This window comes from Larimichthys crocea, chromosome VII (genome assembly GCF_000972845.2).
Source record: "Larimichthys crocea isolate SSNF chromosome VII, L_crocea_2.0, whole genome shotgun sequence".
NCBI classification, from domain to species: Eukaryota; Metazoa; Chordata; class Actinopteri; family Sciaenidae; genus Larimichthys; species Larimichthys crocea.
In genome coordinates, this window is record NC_040017.1 from 21,568,900 (window position 1) to 21,594,095 (window position 25,196).

The 25,196-nt window shown below is 40.9% G+C and overlaps 1 protein-coding gene across 3 annotated transcripts in view; it reads right to left on the reverse strand.

Moving 5' to 3' along the window:
• Positions 1-25,196, reverse strand: part of igsf9ba (immunoglobulin superfamily, member 9Ba) — a 74,088-nt gene that overhangs the window by 18,732 nt on the left and 30,160 nt on the right. For all 3 annotated transcript variants that reach the window (XM_019266345.2, XM_019266344.2, XM_019266346.2), the window contains exons 3-8: positions 20,821-20,967; positions 14,701-14,852; positions 8,951-9,068; positions 4,358-4,499; positions 2,228-2,373; positions 132-274 (exon numbers count right to left, since the gene is read on the reverse strand). In XM_019266345.2, coding sequence (XP_019121890.1) covers positions 132-274; positions 2,228-2,373; positions 4,358-4,499; positions 8,951-9,068; positions 14,701-14,852; positions 20,821-20,967 — 848 coding nt within the window. The remainder of the gene's footprint in view (positions 1-131; positions 275-2,227; positions 2,374-4,357; positions 4,500-8,950; positions 9,069-14,700; positions 14,853-20,820; positions 20,968-25,196) is intronic.

A 25,196-nucleotide genomic window follows, 5' to 3' on the forward strand; every position in this document is an offset into this window, starting at 1 on the left:
GCTAAATATGGAGATTTAAAGCAAAATGTGTAAATCAGAACTTTCTCACCTTTTCCACCTTACATATAAAAGTTGTAAATATAGTGTAACACAGACAGAGGAGCCTAAACAAAGACCCGAGGAAGACTTACCTTCTCCACTCTGAGAGGATAGCCGTCTTTCTCCCACTTGACTGATGTCACAGGTGGGTTGGCGTCCACCGGGCAGCGGATGATGCCTGGCAGTTTCCGTGGGACGTAGATGACCGGGGGCATGTTGATCACTCGGGCAGGGTCTAGACATAAAGGGAAGATCAGCATTAAGGATGCCGAGTGTGTTATCAAATCAAAAGTTTAAAATATTCAAATGTGTAAAGACATTTCGTAGGCAAGGGCACATGTTTATCAGGTGTCTCAGAGTGTGAAATCACTCCTAACTCGCTAAAAGTTCTCAGTTGCTTTTTTTTCTTAACTTCCCCAACTATAGAGATCACTCTTGTCTCAGCAAAAAAGCACTCCAGAGGTGTCCTGACTTGTTACCAAGAGACACTGCTCAGTTTCGAGACGGGAACGCTTATTCAAAAGTTGTTTTCGGAATAACTTTTGAGACTGACTGCTCGGGATGCAGAAGAGAACACATGCAGTGGTGTAGCAGTGCCTGGAGAAGTAGGTATACTCCTAATTTATGCCCCAGCAAAGGATAAACTCCTTGTCTTATAAACAGTGACATGTAAGACTGCTGTTGCATATTTAGCTCACCCAAAAATGGGCCAGTAGTATTCGCAAACGATCACTTAACTTCTGCTGCCTGACTTCAGGGAAATCAACATTAGCCACAGCTACAGAATTATGCATTTTGCATGTAGTATTCCTTCTCCTTGCTCCATCCGCTCATGACAAATCGGACAACTACTTTCGTCATCCTAGAAAAAAAATCATCTTGCAGAACATTTATCTGTGCACATAATGCAGACTGAAAACTAAACAGGTAATCTGTGTATACTCTGCTCTCACCTCACAATGTTACACTTATTTGGACTGTGCTCTGTTGTAGTTTTTGCACCGTGATGAAGGAAATCTCAGCAACAACAGGTAAAATTCAATATCAGGCTCTTATAAGTACTTTTTTTTTTCTTCATTGACTCAAAATAATATTGATATTTCCAAAGACTGTATGATGCTTCAGATACAACAATAACTCCTTGTTTATGTTGAACATAAAGAAAAGGTGTAGCTGAAAGGTTAATTAATGGCAGCTGCAGAGTTTTCAACTCTGCGTGTGACTGTGCAGCTTGTGCAAGATGTATTATTATAAAAAAAAATGTAGCATGGACGTAGTGTGAGTAAAATTACATACTATTTTAATTTGCATAAAGACTGTGTTTATGCTTGAAGCCAGGTGAGTGGTTTAGAGTCTAAATGGTGCATTTCTAAATATTAACATGAGTTATGATACATTTTGTCATCTTTGTGTCTTACACATAAATAACGGTGCTCTTTCCTGCATATTTCTTCTGCTTTGTGTCACACGTCCTCTTTGCTGAAAGTGACGACTCTTTCTCTGCATTGCACTAAGGTCCTATGTAAACTTTCTGCACAATTCCTAGTAGTGCTTCTGTGATGCTTGTTTTGCACGGAGCAGCCAGGAAACTGGTTTAATTATGGTCTGCCTGTATTTGAGGCCAGTGATGAAATCAGTGCCTGCAGTGCTGTGAATCCCTCAGCTCTCCCTCTCTCTCTCTCTCTCTCTCTCATACTGTAGCGCAGTAATCAATGACCAGCAGCAACTTGGGAGCAAATTAGCTCAACACACAAGGGCTGGCGAGGATACGTCAGACGGCCAGGAGTGGTGTTTCGCTCTCATCGGTCAGAGCTGATGAACAGGAAGGTCACCGTTTGGTTTAGGCGGAGCCAGATTCAAAAGAGAGCAGGAAAAATGGAGTCTGAGTGCAAGCCCGTCTCCATCTTTGTGCACAGGAATGAGGCTGGAGTCGAGATAGATAATAATTGTATCATTAAAATCGACCCCGAATGTGGAAATGTTCAAAGAGGCTCAGTGTGCTCCCTTCTCTGTCACGTCTGACCTTGAAATTCAAGAAGGTTACTTTGCTTTACAGCGGCAGAGCAGCGCTGCCAAATAATACAGCAGCCTCCATACTGCTGCTGCTGCTGTTCTCCTCCTCGCACAGCGTCGCTGTGCCGTCTCCCCGCCCCTCCCCCCTCCACTTTGTTGCCACGGTAACACTCACACTGAACAGTCAGGTAGGCCGATGCCGAGGGCGAGATACCGAGGCTGTTGCTCGGACTGCAGGTGTATTTCCCAGCATCCTCCGGCTTGACCCGGAAGATGATGAGGGTGCCGTCGATGAGAATGCGCACTCGGAGCTTCAGATCACTGCAAGAAGACACAGAGGTTTTTATCGCACGATGAAACACGCCAGCAGGACGGAGCAGACATCTATTTTTTCCCCCCTTTCTTTTCTTCTTGGCTGAATTACGCCGAGGTGCCATAAGAGAGCAGCAGAGAGTCAAACAGCAGCTGAGCTCTCTGTGAGGGATCCAAAGAACACAAAGTACAGAGCAAGAGATTCAAATAAATCTGCTAATTGCAATAATCGCCAAATGGTACAGCCTTCATGTGTTCCCCTTTGGCACCATTTAAGATTAAACACAGTTTAACATTTCACCATGAAACAGAATTTAAGCTCAGACAGATCTTTAAATAAAATAGCAGCACTTTATATATCAAAGTGGTTTTATACGTTGTAACTAAAGACCTTTAAAGGTTTACAGATCATTTATAGGCCATTAATAAGAACACTGTTTGAATTGTTTGGATTATACGACCACAAAATCCATTAATCGACAACTTAATAATAACATTTATAGCTGCATCATTGCCAGATAGATATGTTTTACAACCTAGTAACCTAAATGTGGTTCCTATTAACAAGTTTTAACTGATGAACTGAAGTAATAGTTAATAATTTATTGACAATCGTGTGCTCACTTTCATTTGTTTTCAGTTTTAGGATCTTTGATGACGCTTTGTCATGCAAAGTGGCTTTGGGGATCTTTAAAAGTGCTCTTAATAAATAAATGTATTATTGTTACTGTAACATTAGATAAAGACTTTTGAGGACTGTTAATGTCAATGTAAAATGGAAAATTGAACATGTTAGCACAGAGACAGCAATTTGAATGAAAACATAGAAAAATAAAGCAATAAATTAAATGTAAATTAGAGAGATTAGAAAAATAAAGCAATAAATTAAATGTAAATTAGAGAGATTACCTAGTACCTAGACTTTCTAAGTAAACTCTGGCAGCCATGATGTGTTATAATATACATGTAGGTACAGAAAATAAATACAACATATTTGTTTCTGATGTTATATATACATGTTTTTTTTTTCTATTACTAGTTTCTCATTACTTTATTCTCTGTATGTTAATTTTGTGTTCTTTATAACTGAATTTCAACTTTAGGTGAGTTTTCTGCCTCTCTGTGCACTTTACATTATTTGTTATCTTTGTCATTTTTATGTATTTCTAACTGTGCAAAATAAATACATAGTGATATACATCATATATGATTAGAGCCGCATTATACAGTAATAATACAATGCTAGGAAATATACAGTACATTATAGAAATGTAAGGATGATAGAGCATAGAAAATGATGCTATAAGTAATATATTTTAATATAAAATGAGTTTTACTACTTCTTAAACTACGCTACCATTGTAATACCTCATAAACCTTTATAACATTCTCTGCAATTCTCTCCATGACGCCATGAAAGCTGTTTAAAATCAGCCCGGACACTTCCTCAGACACTTGTTTTCACTGCAAGTCAAACTCCCATTCACTCGTTCTTCCTTCCCACTTGTTCCGTCTGTCACTTGCTTGCTGTAAAAACCCTCTCAGGCTCTAAAGAGCTGCTCTGGGGAACCCACAGAGGTCCTGGCTATGCTTCAGATCATCACTGCATGAGAGGCATATGATGACACAAGGCCTGAGTCATGTGATATTGTCATCAGAGCGCACTAACTCGCCTGGCACTGTCCAGACAGACCCCCGCCAGGCTCGCTCTTACTGCCTCTAGGGCCGCAGTAGGAAAGAGCACTGGCAAACACACACACACACACACTCAAAATACAGCACAGCAAAGAGCTCAGAGACGCACAACGTCACTCACATCTCAAAAGCTTTAGGATGAAAGCTTCATGCAGCCTGCATGGTGGTGATTTAAATGACTGAGCCTCCAAGCAAAAGGCCTTTAAGTCTTAACCTCACTCAAGTGCTTAGCTAAGACGTTTCCCTACAGAGAGTTACTGCAGCTACAGTACAGAAGTGAACTTGATCATAACTTTACTTCTTGAAGTAGACGTTATCCTCTTCCCAGAACCAGGTGTAGGTCAGGTTGCCAGGATACGCCTCTGCTTGGCAGGTGAAGAGTGCATTCTGGGATATGTTGACAGTGACGTTTTCCGGTGGAGAGACGATGTATGGAGGCCCTAAAGAGAGAAACAGACACACATGTTTTGGTTTGTTGTGCAGCCGTGACAGAGTTATCTTTGAAGGCAAACCTGACATATCATCATTTTAATGTTATTATGACACTTTATCAAACAGTTCTTCAGACATCCACCAGACACAGAGCAGCGTTCGTTTACACTCCTTTGAGCTCTGTTTTTGGTCTCCACCAACTCCTGAAGGGCATGTCTGGCTCCTCAGCTGCTAAAAGCTTCACCATGTTCACCAACATAGAGTATTTTCTATTTTAAAAAAAAACCTCTGTCGCATCTGAAAGAGTTTGGACCAAAACAGTAAAGTTGTGCACAGTTTAAACCAAAACAACAAGCTGAAAGACACTAAAAAGCTCAGTCGATATGAGGTATCAATCGATTCCTATTATATGATGATCTCACCAGAAAGCAGTCTTCTTTTTTTTTTGTTTTTTTGGACAATAACTATATTTTATTTAACTGACCACACCAATTTTTGTAATTAAGAAATGGTCCGTTGGATCATTGATCCGTCATCACTGGAGTGAAATAAATGACTTTCTTCTCTTTTGAGAAACTTTGTGTTCTTCTTGTTTAACACAAAATGAATGAATATTTTACATATAACATAATAACAAAAGAAAACTGTCTAATCAAAATAAGGAAGTCATATAATCAGCAGTGCATTCTTTGAAAAATTCTTCTTCTTTGTGTCTGCAACTATATTATTTTTACCATTATTATTTTTACTAATATCAGAAGTAGCACCCTGGATTTACATGATCCCTAACTGTACTTTTACTTAAAACATTAAACGTGTCTTAGACCATTGAAACTGAAGTAATAATTGGACCTGACATACATAGACTAAAAGTTTAGGTAACACATTTTTCAGCAAGACATCACAACTTAAACTCTCTTTTAATTGGTGAAGAAGAGCATTAAAGAGATGTGTTATTAAACCGTAAAGAATCCTGCTGAACCACGTGCAGGCTGAGTCGGCTTTCACTTTGTGGATGTCAACGTTTGTTCAGGATCAGGGTGAGAAAGAGCACACGTATGTATTATTTACAATATATCACCTCAGTCTGATGTAAAATACAGTGAGCAGACAGCCACTGTAACCTTAATAGTAGTCAGCGTTGAAGCTTCTGCATGCTTCACATTGTAACCTTTCCATCCCCCAAGGTACTCCAGTTTGCTCTTAACTCTCAATAAAACAGCAGAAGCCATGAAAGGTAAGCTGTCTTTTATGAGTGGGCCCAGATACAAGCCTCCTGGTTATTTTCCTCTCAGCGTGCACGGCTTAATGCATCAGGTGGCACTACCGACGGTACTGTGCGGGTGTCTCACATAACAATTAAAAACAGATCACAGGAGTGAGAATCATGACTCCTCAGATATCTGTTTGTTATTGCTCTGAGTCCTAATCATACCACGCATTTTATTTCACAGCGCTTTTCATGCCGATATTCTCAGGGCCGTGACTGGAGATTTCTGTGTTACTAGAGATTCAAACCTCACACGGAAGAATCCACAAAAACATCTTACAACATAGTGTAATAGTGTAATCAAACCAAGTTCTTCAAACTAATTTCTTCCCCGTGTTTCTCAATTTCACAATAGATGCCAAACTAAAGAAAGTCTACCAATGTATATTGTTACTCAGGCACTGCAGTAAAGGAGCCCTGTTTAGCCCAAGCAGCTATGTGGTTAAGAAGCGACGCGAATGCAGAAGTGTCAAAACCTGCAGTTCCTCAAACGTCCACTTGAGGCTGGCTACAGAGCAAGTCAGTCTCCATAAGTCCCTTATGTTCAAATGTCCAACTTCACAGCAGAAATAAACATCCATTTGGTACAAAAAACAGCATTGGTCTCTATAGATAATTTCCCCGTTCAAGGTGAACTTCTATATAGCACAGCTGTAGGCAGGTGGGTGCTGTTAGAAGTGGCTTGTTTGAGCATCCAGGCATCCTTTAGCCAACAACGCTCCATGACGCTGGCCATGTTTGGATGAGCTGGAAGCCGACAGAGGCAGTACTGCCAAGACAGCAGCCAGCACTGCATATTTTGAGCTTCAAACAGCCCTTCAGAATCCTATGGATGATGTCACGGATATGATGCCCATTCTTAATATTGTCTATGGTTCAGATCTCAACTCACAGTAGCAAAAACTATCCTGATTACACTTCCTTTCTAATCTCAAAGCTAGACTTCATTCAGTAGTTAAAAAACAGGTTAATATTGTCTCTGATAATCTAACAATATACTTTCCCTATCTTGATTGGTTTACTCATAACCTCCTTGGAGTCTGGTAGAATAGGTTGAAGGCAGAAAGAGTCCAAAAATCTGTGAAATCACGAGCTTTAACTGCTGTAGATGTTGCAGGAATTCGATGAGTATTGTCAGGCCTTGGCTCCAACCCATAATGGAGGCCCTCAGGCCCTCATGGGTATGGCACCGTCTTCAGTGTCGATTTCTTCGATCTATTTCTTCAGTGTTGTTTTCTTCGTCCCCTTCTCTTAGTCTTCTAAGAGATTTGAGAAGTCTCTCTCTACCCTCACATCTGGTTGACTGCGTGACCAAAGCATGATCAACTTTTTAGCCAGATCAGCACTTGATCAAACCAGGACACTCACCCTACATGTGGAATAAACACTCGATACTAGTATAATTCAGGTACCATCAGTGTCCAGTACATTCAATATGCTTTCACTTCTATGTCCATTGATACATGATAATCATACTTTGATCACGCATTCATTCAATAAAATAAAACTCTCACACAATCATACAGTAAGTGGTTACACACTGATTGAAACATTATATCTCATATCTCTTTCTTTTAGATAATTGAATAACTGTTCTATCAATCCTCCAACTCCTCTTCTCATCCTGGCATGGGAGACATTTCACCAGTAGAGCTGATGACTTCAGGTTCATCCTTGTAGGCAGTTGTTGAGTTTCTTCTTCTTTACTTTGGGGCCCTTCTCCGCTGTTCCTGCATGGCCTTTTCCAGGCTGCAGAAACCCATCCTTACTATTCCAATTTGACCTTCTGGCTTTATCACGTCCATTTTTTCTATTCTTTTTGACAATATAGACTTCTCCACAGAGACTTGATTATTTTTGGATGAGTGGTGGACACACTTTTCTCTCATGTACAATCAGCTTTGATGATGGGAATACTGCTACCCAAAAAAAACCTGATCCGCAAAGACTGGAAGATGTTTCCAGAGGTGGTACAAAAACGGATGAAGTGATTAATCGTTCCAGTCACATTTCATGGTATCAGTTTCTCATATGTGCTTCTGCACATTTTTCTACAAAAAATATGATTAATCGATTGAAAAAAAATATAAATAGAAATCATGAAAACAATCGTTGCTGGCAGTCCTGATAAAAAATATTTAAAAAGAAAAAACACTTTTACCATCATATTGATATGACCATATTACTATCTGATATTTTTGAGAAATAAGTTCAAACATTATGAAAATTAAGTGGAAAATTTAGGAGAATCACTTGCTATCACTTGCTTCTCTACATACTTTTTTCTGTACTGCATCGTACAATAAAGCTACAGTATAATTTCTCAATTATTATTTACAACTAAAACTAGATTTGGTCATATTGAGCAAATCTATGTATTAATAAAAAAATGTTTACATTTAAACTGATATACTCTGCTTTATATCATGTACTATATGCACTGTATAGTATCAGGTAGCATTGTCCTGTTTTGCCTCGATGCTGCTGCAGTGTGTCGTGGTTGTGAGAAAAGGTATCATGGTATTAACGGGTCCACTGGAGGCCTGCAGACTTAATGCAGTTGCATCACATGCACCGCTGGTTACACTGTTCACCAGGTTACAACACAATGATTTTTTTAAAATGTGTGTTTGCAGTGAGCGTGCACGTTCATTTACTATACCGTGTATGCTCTGTTTGCGCATACCGCGAGTGAGGCATTAAAGAGACCTAACTCTACCAATAGAGCAAGGAGCTCGGCTTCTTGTTAAATACACACTGTTAACTCTCTCACCAGCTCTGCGGTATCAGGAGACTGAGAGAACTGGAAGTTGGCATCGCAGCCATCTATCTGATCTGTGTCTAGCAGAGAGCCTAGTTAATGGACCGGAGACAGACAGTGACGTTCTCATAGACAGATCCTTCGGTACACACATGGCTGTGCACAAGAGCACGTGCACACATGCACGCACAGAGGCCCCAGACTGAGCTATTGACTGACTGATACAGACTCAGAAGGTATGTTACACACATCAGCACACCAGAGACTTGCATGGCTCTGCTTTTAAATGCTACTACACTAAATGCCTTCAAGTATAAATAATGAAACTGAACTACTTTAGTCATGCAAAGGAAATATTTGTCCGCATGGTGAAAGGTTGGAAACATGTTCTGTCTCACTATAGCGTGTTTAATTTATGGACACAGTACCTTGAACCAGCAGACGGGTAGTGTGGAGCACCTCTCCCTGGTCACTGTAGGCTCGGCATGTGTACGCCCCTCTGTCATCTCTAGTGATGCCAAGGATGGTTAGACTGCCATCATGTACCTGTGGTTACATGCAGGACAAACAGATAAACATCCAACTGTTAACACAAAGCATGAAGATAATGTGCTGCAGGTCATGTTTCAGGTTATCGAAGACAGAGGTGAGGGAGAAATATTTAGATTGATTTATTTAGATTATTTAGATTAATGATTGTCAGAATATTGAAAATCGGCAACAATCTTGATAAATAAATAAATAAAAATACATTTAATATACTCTCTTATATCTAATATATTATATATATATATAATATATATTCCTGCTATATTCCTGCTTCTCAAATTCCTAAACTGAATCCTATTGAGTTTTGTACTGTTGGTTGGAAATAAGAAGCAACATAAAGACGTCACCTTGGAGTCTGGGATATTGCAGTTTTCTGATATATTACAAGCTAGAAATAAATAACCTGTGACAACAATGTAAATATTACAAATAAAAGTCATGAATTAAAATGTTACTGCAAGTGATTATTCTTGCTGATGTATTTATGTGTAATTAATGTTGTAGTTAGCTTGGATGAAGCTGATTTTAGGTTGACAACTGATGATGAATTATTATTTTTCTTTATTATTGATTAATCAGCTGATGAGATTTGATGCTTAGTAGATTCATTGTCTGTCATATATCAGAAAATAGTGAAAAATGTTCATCACAAGGTCTCAAAGTGACATCCTCAGAATATTTTGACAAACCAACATCCCAAAATTTAAAGAAAATTTACTGTCATTTAAAGGAAAAACACCAAATTCTCACTTTTGAGTACAAACTACAACATATAAATACCTCAAACGTGTACTCAGTAAATACATTACACCACTGATCAAAGATATGTAACACCCCCACTGTTGGAGTAAGTTTGTGGACAGAGCCTAAAGAAAATACATCAAACGCTCACAAGTCATGAATGTGTCATGCTTTAATTAACTCCAGGTCTGATGCCTGCATGTGGTAACCTTGGAAACGTCTAACTCTATGTTGCTGCGTGTCCCCATGTGCAGCCTCTGATGAGAACCAATAAGTGGTGAAGAAACACATTAACCAAACCTAATAGAAACACCCTCATAAATTATGCAACAGGTTGCGAGAGGCTCTGTCCATTCAAGTCACACACAGCTGTAGTCTGTCCATTCATGCAGCTGAGGGGGGAATCTGCTACGCCTGCAGAATTATTCCTATTCATCTGTCTTTCAATGTTTCATAGGCAAGAGATGCCACTAGTAGATCAACGGGAGCAAGATTCACCTTCTGTCAGTGTGTTGGCAAACTGAATCGTCATCGCTCAGATCGTCTAGCACAAGATAACACTCTGTGAATCACGGCTGTAACACACGTCACGTATGTCCTGCTGGGAGTTAGAAGTGTAAACTAAACACTGACGTGTCGTGAATCATTACTTCCAAGGCTTGGGGAGCTGTTTGTATTAATAAAAAGTAAAAAGAGTCTAAAATTTATTTTAATTACACGCTTGCACTGCTGTCCGGCTTTTTTGTTCCTGTTCGGGTTTCTTCACATGCCGGTACACTTTTCATGAGCTGCTGCTGTCATTTGAGGCGCCTGAAAAATAAGAGCGTCTCACTGAGATATGACTGATACTGACATGTTTTATTACTGTTGAGTCTTTTATAGAAATGTAAAGCTGTTAAGGTAAAATGTAAAAGGTTCAGGCAGAAAGCAGTTTTCTTTTTCACCTCACACCTCTTCCTAACGTACAGCAAGCGAACTCGTACCTGGAGCATAAATTTGTTTTTACAGATAGATGTGATGACAGTTGTTTTTTTGTTTTTTTTGCACCACTTGTGATTTCTCCTTCTGCAAATGAATGTCAAAGTTAACCAATGTAAAAAAAAAAAAAAGTGCTGTGGATCATATGAGATGTTCCACTTCATCCATGTTGACTGATGGCGTTCGATTTTTGACCAATGAAAATAGGTTGCAGGTGGGGCAAGTGTGCAAAACTTTGCAAAAACAAGAACCAGGGCGAGTGCTTGTCTGTTTTGCGACACAACACCTGTTCACTGACGCGCTGAGCTGGTTAGAAGATCTACACTGAGAAAAACTGAAACAACTCAAACAAGTGGTGTCAAGATGAAGAGCGACTGGAAGCATGCTGATGCGTCAGCGCTCGCGAGTGAGCAAGTGAGCGAGCTTGCTGACCCCATTATGTTTTGTGGTCATTTTTTATTTTTGCAAAAATAATGAATTACTCCTCCTCCATTGTCTCTTGTCGGTCAGTCCTGCATCACTGGGAATCCCACAATGTCTTGCCATGCCATTTGCATGTGTCTACTAAAAAATGAATGGTGAGCAAATTTGACTGGACTGTTTATGCTGTACAGTCGATTTACATACCAGCTCTACAGATACCAGACACCGAGCATGTGTCTGTGTGTGTTTTTGCTTCCACTCAGCCTCTCCAATCTGAGACGTCAGCAGAGACTCCATTTTCTCTCTGATACATCCTTCTAGTCTCTCTCTCGTCTCGTCTCAAAGCGCTCTCTGTAAGTTCCCGTCTAATTCCATCTTTTCATAAACTTTAAATGCAAGCGAGGGGATTTATGTTCAGAGTTTTTTCAAAATGAAATCTGTGTTGGATCGAATCATTCAGCACAGGCTGCACGTGCAGGAGGAGACTGTAGCAGACTTTAACAGGATCTGACGACACGTGATGGTCATCACTCCAGTCCGATACTTTCTGTGCCAAAACTGTGCTCAATCCAAGGTGAGGGAGAGAAGATTAAAGAAAAGGAGGAGGAGGTGGAGGAAGTCGGCAGTACATGAGGGGGAAAAGTGGACAGAAGAACGAAGGAGCGGCGGATAAAATGAGGCATGAGACGAAGGCAGAATCTCAATTTCACCTCCACAGAGACTGATGTTGGGCTCTGAAACAGCAGGAGGTTGGCTGTTGTATTCCTGCTCGGTTTTTTGTGCTTTGTGCATTTTTGAGGAAGACCCTTATAATCCCATGTATGTTTCTGTCCTCTCTCTCTCGCACGGCTGTTTTGTTTAATATCTTTGTTTGGTGCTTCTCTTTTTTCTGTGCAAACAAATAAAGTAATAAAGAAAAGTAAAGAAGAGGAGAGGAGGAGGAGGAGGGTTTCTCTCCTCTCTAACCCTGTCTGTCACATTCCTGCCTTTCTCCTTGACGTCCCCATGGATCTGAGCATGTGGGTGAACAAATATACCCTCACGCTCGCTCACACACACACACACAAACACACTCAGCTTCTCTTCTCACCACAAGAAGGAGGTTTCCCAAGTTTGAGGTTTTTTTTGCTTAAACATACACTCGAAGCAGCTAAATGGGTGAAGAAAGCTGATTAATGCACTTTTTTTTTTATGTTTCACTATATAACTGAGAAGCTAGTGAGGTATGGCGTCTGGCTCTCACTAGAAATGTTCATTTTTAGTGTAACATTCATATTAGGACTAATGTAATATTGATGCAGAAAGAGGGGGATTAATAATGCATCAGAATGTTGTCTAATCATTTACGGAGGGAAGGGTGTTGAAACGAGGCGACTGCAGGGAGGGATGGTGGAGCAGAAAAAAGAAAAAAGAAAAGAGAAGAGGCCCTTAACAGACCTGTATGCTCCTGTCACTTCCTGTATCACGCAGGCAGCAGACTGCAATATCAGTGACATATGAGAATGTGAAGGTGTGCAGAAAAAAACAAAAACGAAAGGAGGCATCCACCTTTCAAAAAGTACCAAAAACCAAATCACAAAAAGTATAAAAAGATGCATAATCAACAACCTGTTATATTCAAAACGTTCCACCGGTTCTTTTTGTAACGAAGTGAGCAGCGATTTCATTTCCTGTTTACCTTGACCTCCCTCGTCCACTTCGCGTTCCTACTTTTTGCGTGAATGACTCCTGACAATCACCCGAGTGCAGATGTTGCATTCAAGTGCAGCTTCACATGTAGGTGGAGAGTGAGAGAGTACTTGTGTGATAGTATAGTGAGATCGAGAGAGCAAGAGTGTCTTCACTTGAGAAACCTTTTACTCAGGATGCAACGTCACATGGCTGTGACGCATCGTCGGCTGTTTAAGCTTTTGGTGTTTGTGAGTCATTTCTAATGGAGAGGTGTGCGACTGAAAACACAAACCTGGTGTTTATTGTTGATGGTTTATGTAGCTGAGACATTTCGCTGCTAACAAACCACACTGAGGCTGTGCCAGAAATAATCTTGTCATGACATTAGACTGTGTACTTCTTAAGGTTTATCCACAGGAATAAAAATCATGCATCAACAAAGAGTGTTTAGAAACGTGAACTGTGCACTGCCAGTGGCTGTTTTTAACACTGTTAAATGGATTTAAAGTGGAGTTCGTTTTTACTCAGAAGCAGGAAAAATCTGATTCACGGTCTTGCCGCTATGATCATTGACTGCCATCATTAATCAATCAAAGGGCCACAACTTCCATGTCCCTAAAACCAGTCTGTGATTCATTCCCTGCAGACGGTGAGCCCACAAGGCCGTAGCTCCATGTCACGAACCCAAGGTGGCCCAGCTACCAGATGTTCTCCGGAAAGTTCCAGGTCCGGCTCCAGAGGAGTTTCCTTGATCTGGTCGAAAGCTCCTTGGGTTCTGATTCATCAGGGTTATTGGCTCTTGATTTTCCAGTCCATCTACAGGTTTGGACAGTGACCGAAAGACAGAATCGCAAATACAAGCAGGCAAAAATGAGTTTCCTCCATAGGGTGGCTGGACTTTCAAGCCTTTTGAGATAGGGTAAGGAGCTTGGACATCTTGAGGGAGCTTGGAGTAGAGCCACTGCCCCTTTGTGTCGTGGTTCTGATTAGGATGCCTCCTGGGCACCTTTTTTTTGTAGGTTTTCCAGGTACGTCCAACTGGTAGGAGACCCCAGGGAAGACCCAGAACTCAGAAGAGGGACTATATAGCCCATCTGGCCTGGGAACCACTCAGGATCCCCCAGGGGGAGCTGGAATGCGTTGGTGGGGAGAGGTACGTCTGCTAAACATGCTGCCACCACAACCCGAACCCAGATACGTTGGAAGAAAATGGATGGATGGATGGATGGATGGATGGATGGATGGATGGAAGGAAGGGCTACAACTTTTAACTCGTCAACTAATCTACCAAAATGTTTCAAAATTGAGAATATATTGGAGCAGTGTTTAGCTCAGTTGGTGGAGCAGCCGCCCAATGTGCGAAGGCTCAGTCCTTGCTTCGGAAGCCCAGGGTTCAAATCCGACCTGTGGCTCTTTCCCGCATGTCATTCCCCGTCTCTCTCTCTCTCCCCACACTCCTGTCACTCTTTAGCTGTCTCTATACAATAAAGCTTGAAAAGGCCAAAAAAAATCATCTTCAAAATTGAGAATATATTCTTACCTGTTAACTCAGTAGTGCATGTTTTATTGTTTTCTGGCTTTTGCCGCACACATTTCACACTGAAACATGTCTAAAGCTCTAAATATCATGAAAAAATAATTTTTTTGCAGCACAACGACAGAATAAACTGATATTAGCCTGAGTGAGATACAGTCCATAACATACTTCCAGTACAGATGGACTCTGCGGATGACACCATCTGTGCACACACCCTGCTTCTATATTTGTACACAATCATAAATCAGAATTATGCCGAGTATTCATGACCGTCCTTACCGAGTATTTTGCGTTGGTTGCGAGCTCCTCCCCGTCCCTCAGCCAGCTGATCATTGGTTTTGGATTTCCCTGGGCAGAGCAGCTAAGCAGAGTGCTTCCCCCTTCCTTCGCCTCCACATATTGTGGCGGCGTCGCTGTAAATGAAGGTGGGGCTGTGGAGAAAGTGAAAACAAGAGTCATTACAACACTTGACGGATGAGAGAGGGTGTCCTTTTAGGAAAATTGGACAAAGAAGACTCTGGCTCAGATAGCAGGTGATTTTTTTCTGAAGCAGCTAGACGCCAGAAAAGCTAAAGAAACCACTTAGCGGCATCTCGGCGCTTCCACCTGATGTTTCTGAGCTTCACTAACAGCCACAAGGGAGCTCTTCTCCACCTACTGAAGGCCAATAAACTGTAGTTTCCTGAGCCAGCTGCTCTCAGCGTTTCAACACGATATTTTGATTATAAATAGTGGTACTGTGTTTCGTTAAAGGGGGGGAAAAAATGGTACCGCTATACAAGTGGGTCACTGCTTTGCTGCCGGGAGCGCTGCCATGCTTCAGACTGCACACAAGCACCTGGCGTGGAGTAAACAAATCGCCCAATTAGCACATTTAGACATCTGCCTGTCCATACTGCCCTCTCACTCTCTAACACTCATTACATTATATGATACAGTAGATTAATGGCGACACTAATAAAATGCATGACTGGTTTGTGTATCTCCTGCTCGTATAGTCGATGGGTCAACAGCTGCATTAAACGGATCATGACGCATCATTTTAGTTACCGAGGGGAAACCTTGTGCAGCTGCTTCGCTGTGAGTTTGCACTTTTATCTTCAGGATACTTCATTGATTCTCATTGATTTGACTAATCCTAATTATTCTATTAGGTACATCAGTGGAATGCAAATTAAAGTAGGTTTGCTCGTACAGTTTTGAGGTATTTGACTCGAGTGTTTCTGCTACTTTATACGTCAACCTACTGCAACTCAGTGCAAAGCTACACTTCACTAAATGAGTAATTCTTTTTCAGATTTGCTTTCAAAAATTTACATTTGAAAAACACATGACAAACTTGATGCATTGTTTAAATATATTAAATATGATGCATTGTTTAAAATAATACAGCTGGATCCTTGGCTCAACATCTATCCGGGTCTCCTCACCAAATTTCAGATGTCTATGAGTTGTTAGCAGCGCCACCAAGAGATCCGAAAAAGTAAAATTATCCAATTACTGGCAAAAAAGATTAGACAAAAGTCTTAAAATAATAATAATATTTAATAATAAATAAAATAAATTGCATTTTTTTTGTAGCAGAATCATCTCACATCCTCTCAGATTTATTTTAAGACACTTTGTCCCAGCCTGACCCTCGCAGGTTGGAAGCCACTGAGCTCAGCTGTATATAAGACGGTTAAAAACTCATTCACCTCAAGCAGCTGCAAACAGTAAAGTGCTGCTTACACGCATTTATGTAATCAGACACATGAGCTGATTTTCTGCAGGACAAGCACTTCCACTTAACGTAAAGGATCAGACGTGAAGTGCTGATATTAATTCTAATCCCACATTCAGATTTTCTTCTCGAGGGGATTAAGCATCAGTTGACAGGAAATAGGCGGCACACATGGCGGCGACAACAGCAGGTACATCGGTCAACCTGGGAGTTGTTTCCACGCCATCAGGTACAGCTTGTCACGGAGGAAGTGTCACTGTGGCTGGGAAACCTGGGAGTTGCTCCACAAAAAAAGTAAGCTGAGCGTCACATTCTCGCCCTACTTACTGTAGCTCTTCATTAATTATATGCATTAAAAAGATGCTTGAAGATCCTGCACTCCCACCGTTCTTCTTTGTAGACCACACAGCACATCGGCAGATGGTCCTGGATGCTCAGACGCACGGTTCGGCCTGTTCTTTGAAGGCTTGTATCTGCTGTTATTTGCTCACTAACTCATGAGTGTGTCTACATTTTATTCCCTCGCTTGGTCTTACTTTTCTGTCTCTGCTCCAAAGAGAATTTGGCTACATAGAGTACTTAGAGACGAGTATTTAGGTATGTTAATTTTCACTCACAAGTTGAGCTCTGTCTGGTTTTAAATGGTATTAAGCTGATGTGAGGTGTCCATATTTGTTTTGTTTGCAGGTACTTTCATACATCAAGTCGGTTTCTCGTAACTCTAACTGAGGCTGTGTTTGAGAATGTTACTTTACCGCTCTCTATAGAGAGATCTGTGTCAGTGTGTGAGTGAGTGAGTGAGTGAGTTTGGACACAGCTACATGTATAGTGTGCAGAGGTCGATATTGCTGCGACAGGTTTGGTTAAAACGTAACGTAACACCCGCTGAAAATCTTGTTTTTGCCGATTTCAACTTCTCATCCTGCCGCTGCGATGTAGAAGCGTACTCCAGGGTGCGTCCGTACACGCTGACATCACTGTGTACAGACGCACACTCGTGACCGGGTGTGATGCTGATGGTCAGAAGGGATTGTCACAGGGTAAATTAAAATGAAATAAAACATCAATCTTCTTTTCTGCTCCGCCATGTTTACAGGCTCTCTGATCCCCATAAAAGATGTCAAAGCACGTGACAGGAGGCGAAAAGAGACATTTATTCCCCGTGCCCCATGTCTGTCGAGCTGAAATTGTGTAGTCTGATGCCACTAATGCAGATAAATGCATCTTTTTGAAAGAGTTTTTGTCTATTTGTCCAAGCCAAGGCCACATGTGTCCCTACTGGGCTGACATTTGAGCAATTTGTGAGCAATTTGGGGAAGAATGTGAACAACCGAAATGTCTCCTTATTATTTAAATCTGCATCCCATACAGGCCTGAGGATTACTGTCCACATCGTCCACTTGTAGCCACAGCGGGTCTGTTAGTGACTGACAGACATCACATAAAGACACACATGGGGAATATATGGAGCCGGTGGACAAATGAGCTGGCATTTGGGCCCCAGTTGAGTAAACCAAATGAGTCCTAAATGCCAGCTCATCAGTAACCCAGTGACACGGTGTCAGGGTCTGTCTTTTTTATGTTTCGTTGTTGATGGTTTACTTAAAATCATGTGAAAATGCCAGCGCACCGGCGTATTTTCGATCTGTGGAAAGCTTGCTGATGCTTGAAAAGTAAAGAGAAGGGAAGAAGGACATGGGAGACGAGACCAGAGAGGAGAGGATGAGACGGAGGGAGGGCAGAGAGAGAGAGAGAGAGAGTAGCCTTACTGTCTTTTTCGGGCACAAGGCCTTGCCATCTGACACCTGCCACTGAGTGGGCACGAATTCCCTGTCCGCTTGGCAGGAAGTTAAGGCCAGCAAACAGGAACTCAAAGGAGGGGTGTATGCAAATACCAACAGCCAAAGGAAATGGGTGCCCTTAGTGTCTGTGCGGAGGCCAGACGAAAATGGCACCTGCTTCCTTCACAGACACCCATTTAGAGGACAACAGTAGCATGAAGTCTTCATATGAATTCCCTCCTTGGATATCTAGATTCTGCAAACAACTGCTGCTTTTGGTATTTTCCATGAATGTCTGTCTTTAAATTCAAATGACAGCATCGGAGAAACTGAAAATGTTTGCACCGGTTAAGAGGCTTTCTGCGTCTCTACGGCGAGACACACTACATGCACGGGGACATGTAAAATGCCATCACATATGACGTGCCAAATACATATGACATGACGGGGATATTATTAGTTCTGCTCCTGCCCAAAGAGCTCAGTTTCTGTTGAAAGGCCTGACAGGAGTGGAAAGCAGCAGAAGAGAGAGGGAGGGAGGGAGCAGTCGAAGTTAAGAGTGAATACTGATGAGGCAAGCTACAGAGATGCAGTATGCCTACACAACAAAACTTTGATACACACACACGCACACACATGCACACCCGCAGACGCTTTCAGAAACTCACGAGGAGCGTGCAGGTGACGGCAGGCGGAGTATGACCTATTCACTCTTCAAGCAGCAGACAGAGATCTCATTTAGCCGCATGCAAACACACACACACACACACACACACAACAAGACGCTCTCATGTCAGCGTTGATGTAATGCGCTACACGCAAAACACATTGCGGGAAATCATTTGCAGCGCGCTGTGCGCCAACACACCCACGACACACACACACACACACACACACACACACACGCACACAAAAGAAAACATTATGTTCTGCATTGATAATAAGCATTTATACAGATCAGCATTTTTCATTCCAACGTGATTATGCCGTGCAGCGGACTTTATAAATGGCTCTTTACACAGTATTTCGCATACGGCGCGTTGTAATCATTATTCAAACACGAGAATTGCATCCACTGTAAAACATATGCATGATCAAATCGAATATGCATGAGTTTCACACAGCACTCATAAGCTCCAAAAATATACATGTGAATAAGCTTGACAGTACTTTGCAGAGCAAAGTCTCTCTCTCTCTCTCTCTAACGACACAAAGGATTACAGTTTCCCGAGGTTACAGACCTGTGAAGCTTTAACACGGAAAAATCACACGCTTTTGGCCTGAACTTTTCTTTTCAAACACCACTTAAGGAACTAATTTTTAACCTCTTGCAGGGAAAGCCAACTAAGAAATGCAGGGAATGCAATAAGACTATATGTATATGCTGCATTTACTTGAATGCATCTTTGCTGCGTCTGCAAACATTTATTCAATTACGTCGACGGGCAAAACATATGAAGCAGCTTAATATAATATCTGTCTAAAAAGCATTCCTCATGTGAAACAGATACAGGACTTTTTTAAAAAAATAATAAATAAATAAAGGCACTCTGTAGTCTCTAGTGCGCTGCAACAATGTGAAGACACACTCCACATAGGATTCTCTGAGCCACTGGGGCATTCCTGGGAAATGCAAAGGTGCAGATTTTTTTTCCGCCTGGTCATCACTTTGATAGCTCTCAGACTATCACAGACGATCCCTGCCGGAACCGCCTTAAACAGGCCACAATCAATTCTCTCCTAACCAGCCTCTCATCCCACCCCCCCTTTTTTTTTACCCGAGGCCTTTTGAAAAGGAGCTGCAGGAGTGATCTAAAACAGTGTCTAACCGTCACTCGTTCAAATCTGCAGATAAAACCATAAAGCATCGCTAAATGGAGCAGTGTGACTACCGGGGTGTTTGTGGGGGCTGCAACACTGTGCTCGACCCAAGGAGTGCCAGCAAGTAGAAGAAGAGTTTGAACACCAAAATCAATCTTTTTATAAATGAAAGGATTGCTAAAATTTAAAATAAACATTTGATTTCTAAAATTCCTATCATAAATTTCCTCTGGCATCTTCGTCTGTCATCGTTTTTTGTCCAAATGACCCACAGATATTTGAAATAGGAAAACTCTCACACACAAGAAGCTGAATGTTTTCTTTAAAAGGGTGAAAGAAGTGATTAATGAATCAATTATTTTCTCTCAGCCAACTAATCATTTAATCGCCTCATTTTACAGCTTTAGTTGTCTGACATAAAACTTTCAGGAGATGCTTGAGATGCGGTGTGTAGGATTTAGCGGCATCTAGCAGTGAGTCTGCAAATTACAACCAACTGAATATCGCTCCCCCTTTCCAAGTGCAAAGGAGAAACTATGGTGGCTGTGAACCTCACAGAAAATGTGAGCCAGTGTTTGTAGAAACACTGCAGTGGTGGACTGCTCTGCTCTCTCTGTAGACGTTAAAGGTTCATAACAACTTATTTCCCAATTATAGACTATTAAAAACATACTCATGAATACTATATTCCATTTTTGCCCATAGATCCTCCTAAATATTACAAGACATCGTCCTGAGGTACCAAAACCAAATAAAAAACAAGGTTATCATTAACGAAACTACATTAGGAGAGAACTAGATGATACAGATGCCCATATAGCTGTTCAAAAAAACAAAAAATATGAGCAAATAAAACAACGTTTCATCAAAACTAAAAATGATTTCCACCCCCACACAGAAAAGAAACTACCTGTCCTTGTGCTGTTGACCTTGAGAGGATTGAGGATTTATTCCATACAAAGCTCAAAGTGTATGACGCAGGTTTTCTTTTCTTTTTTCCTTTTTCATTTTCTATTCACACCGACAAACATATATGTTCAGAGACCAGGCACCGCGCATGTATGGGTGACTCACCATTGACTGTGAGGTGCACCCAGCTGCCGTTGTGGAAGGTGTCGTACTGTTGCTCCAGCATCAGGACCCTGCACTCGTACCAGCCCTGGTCCTCGGAGCGTACTGGGTCAATCTGCAGGGAGGCCTTCCCATGCAGAGAGGCTCTACCTGGAGACACAGAAAGAAAAAAAAGACCAGAATTAACCTTTTCCAGCAATGGTTCATCTTCTCCATTTAAACGCACGCATCAGCTCCGTTGGTCACCGTAAAGATCCATCATAGCAGCTGGGGGTTAAGTGCTTTACTTCAACCTTTTCGTCTTGCAGCATGAAACAGCCTTTTTGCATCAAAAATAGCCTACAAGGCAATATTTTTCAGCAGGCTCTAGATTAAAAACAGTGCTTTTGTCTTTGTCTTTTAACGAGATTCAAAATACAAATGTATTCTTCCAGTAGATACTGTATGTTATTAGGATTAACCGCAACATTATACAAATCTCAGCGTCCTTTTCTCTGCAAGGGCTCCATAAACTCAGACTTTGAACTACGAGTTATTAAAATAAGCACAAGCCTATTTGGATGCCCAAAGTCCAGGGCGAGTGTGACAAACTCATTTGTTCTATTTTTTACCTGCCTATTTCTATTCCGGGTAGTGCAGCAGTCTGGAGCCTTTCCAAGCGGTGGATGGAAGGCAGGAAAACACCCCGAACACACAGTTAACAGAGACGGACAATCCCCAAACACTTACAGTACAGTCATATCTACAGGCAATTTAGAGCCTTCAGTCAGTCTGACTTTTAAATCTTTGGACTGTCAGAGGAAACACAAACGGATATAAAGAGCATGTGGACTCTAGATATTCAAACTCAAACGATTATTACCAAAATAATTCAGTTTGTAGATTTAAGGGACTAGTTTTGATATTTTGAGAAAAATGTTAATTGCTTTTTTTTACCGGGAGATATTTAGCTTTACCTTAAAGCTCAATAAATAACACAATCTATATTGTTTTTTTTAAACTGTACAAAAATGTGAATGTAAAAGGTTTTGTGGGTGGTTATGTGCAGGAGTATTTCTTGAATGAGCAGTGAGTGTCTTTCTGCGTGTTAATTAATGAGTTTAAGTTGATGTTGTTACCTTTGGACAGAGACAGCTAACCCAATTCACATCTAACGGACAAACACAGAAGCGATTTCAATCTTTTTATCAAACTCTACAAGAAAGTAGATAAAAGATATCCGAGACTGGGATCCTGAAGAAGCCACCTGAACTCTGATTTTGAGTTATTACTATCAAGCCTCTGATATGGACAAATACAGAAACGTCTTTGTTCCTGCTGCCAGAGGCCTTTTTAACAGGTCCATGTGAAATTTTGAGTATAAAAGATTTGTGGTATTTATTTATTGTTCATTTACTGTTTTTTCTTTGACACTTGAGTTTTTGTTATTTTTGTGTTATTCTGCTGCTGCACCACAAATTTCAAATTTGGAGATAATAAAGATACTTTCTATCCCTCAAAATGTTAAACTATTCCTTTAACCAATTAGCCGTTGTGGTTCAGGAGGCAGAGCGGGTCGTCCACTGATCAGATGATCAGTGGTTAGATCCCCAGCTCCTTCAGTCTGTATGTCGAAGCGTCCTTGGGAAAGATACCGAACCCCAAATTGCTCCCTGTAAGTCGCTTTAGATAAACGTGTCAGCTAAATGTAAATTAAACATTATTGCTTAAAAACAAATCATCTACCTTCCAGTATTGGGATTTATGCATAAATCTACCTCTGAGCCATACCTTCAGCTGGATTAAAATAAAATATTTGGTGTCAGTGTGGAAAAGTAGCAGCCTTCCACCTCATAGAAATCATAAAACTTCTCCATCGCCACTTTTTTTCCCGTCTTCAAGGCTGAGGATAAATTGGAATTCTAAAAGGAGGAAATCACAAGGGATGAGAGAAGTTCAGGAAAACAGGCACGGTGAAATCTTCAGCTGCTAAGCTGTCTGTCTTCAAGCCTCCAGCCCCGCTGCTCACATGGCTGCCTCTGACAGCCCAGCGGACTAAAACATTCGCTTCTGCTCTGTCTGACGAGTGTTCTCAGTTGGAGCATTTTTACAAACTTTGATGTGTAGATGTACTGTAAGCACTGTTTCCTGTTACTTCAGGCCGAGTGTCAGGCATATTGACGGTGAGGGCGGGCTGAGTTGCTCTACCAGCACTGTATATAAATGCAATATATAGATACCCCAACCCTGGGATTGCTGCCATAGTTGGGGTAGAAAACTGACATTTTTTTTCCTAGGAGAAAATCAATACAGCAAAGAGGAGAGAGAGAAGAGTGGGGACTGCAGTCTTGCAGTAAAAATGTAGCTTGTCTTTAGAAAGTCGGGTCTATTTTTGCCTGGGCATTGAAGTGCTGAGTGGGGTAGGTGGTGGCGTGAAGGGTAGGGATCAACCTCAGCTCCCATTTGTCAAAGAGTGAGAGGGTGCTGCTGTAAACAGAGTTAACAGCACTGTATCCACGTCAGGACCGGCCCCCAGGGCATACACCACTTACACAGTACAGGGTTCTGTCTACTGTGAAAACAGAGGAGCTAACACCTTGTTCACATCACATCACAAGCTTTGTCAGGTAGGAAAAGCTTTGAAGAGGAAACGCTAAAGAACGTTGCAAAGTTGGCAAGCACAGAAAAAAAAAAAACAGTCCCAAAGTATATCTGGAAGAAGAACCTTTGATTAAATTATCAGAAATATAGTTAACTATGAACACTCTCGTTACCTGAAACTAATAACATTTCAAAATATAATTGCATTTTCCTGTTTGCCACCCAAACAAAGTCGAAGATATCAAAAATTTCGTACTTTAAGTTTTAACAAGCCTGTGGAAAAGTGCCACCGACATGTACACTGAAATTAGCGCTATAACAGTTTAGTCAGCTGATTTAAAATGACTGTTTCTGATTTCACATGTTAATGTAAGATTTATTTTTATAGATTACCTTATTTTGCTCAGGTTTAGAGAGAATTAGAAAAATTTTTTAATCAAATCAAATCAAATCAAATCAAGTTTATTTATATAGCCCTACAATAACCAGATGGTACCCAAAGTGCTTTACAACAAAGCCGTAGAAACAAATTAAAATACAGTTAAAGAATAAAAGTGCTGTAGTGTTAAAAAAAAAAAAGGAACATGTGTAACTAGTCAGAATCAAACGCTAATCTAACAAAGTGTGTCTTAAGTTTTGATTTAAAAAGGCTGAGATCACTAGTGGTGCGGATGTCGGTGAGCAGTTTGTTCCATAGTCTGGGAGCAGCGACAGCAAAAGAACGATCGCCCCACTGGTTAAGTCTGGACCTCGGGGCCTCCAGCAGAAGCTGACCGGAAGAGCGCAGGGCTCTGCCACAATTGCGAAAAGTTAAAATCTCAGCCAGGTAGGGGGGAGCCATAATGCGCCATTGATGGCGATAAAACAAACTAATAGCCTAAGTATTTCTATTCTACTCCTTACCTGAGAACAGGAACTATATTTTATGGTATGCCTTGCCTGTAACATAAGTGATTGTTAGTATTGGCGGGGTGATAAGAAGTGAAACCTATCACATGGTATTGAATTGTCCTACAGTTGAAGCGGACTTAAAGTACTGAAGTGAACAGAAGGAGCTGTCACGTGGTTTAATTGACCCACAGCTCGAAACTAATTTAACTTTAATTTTAAGCGTTACATTAATAAGGCACTCTTAACAGACAAGGGGCTAATTAAGTTCATATTTTTAGTGGTTTGTTAATGATGTAAAGTATCTTTTTAATTTTATAATCGTCGTGTGAATTATAGAGTTAATATTGGATTTGTTTCGACAGGATCGAGGTTGGCTGGCTTGAAATTCTCTCGACTTGTTGGTGTTTACAACTCAGAGGCTGCATGTTTTATTTCCCACGTGCCTCTCCAATGTCGTGCTAATCATTAATTACATGCACAACATGCTACTTTCCCAGCAATTCAAAGCAATGACACAAAAAGACCTAATTAAAACTTTATTCTGTATTTCAGCACACGCTGCTCATAGCATTTTACATCATATCCTGTAGCCTACATGTAGAATAACGGAGCCCTGAAGATGATACCACTTTATGCATATGCATTTTGTTCTTGTGCAGGCTGCGGCTGAAGCTTCTAAGAGATTAACAAGTTTTTTCCAATAGCTTGTCCAAAGCAGGATGATGTGACACTAAAATTAAAACACAAGCTGCACGTTTGAATTATTGATTTCGTCATTTCGCTTGTGTGGGCACAAAAATAGATGTTTTTTTTTAAATGTTATAATTTTCATATAGCTGCAGGACAAACTGGAAAAAAAATGACCGAGATAGATTTTAGTCTGCAAAGAATTGAGGATGTTCAATTTT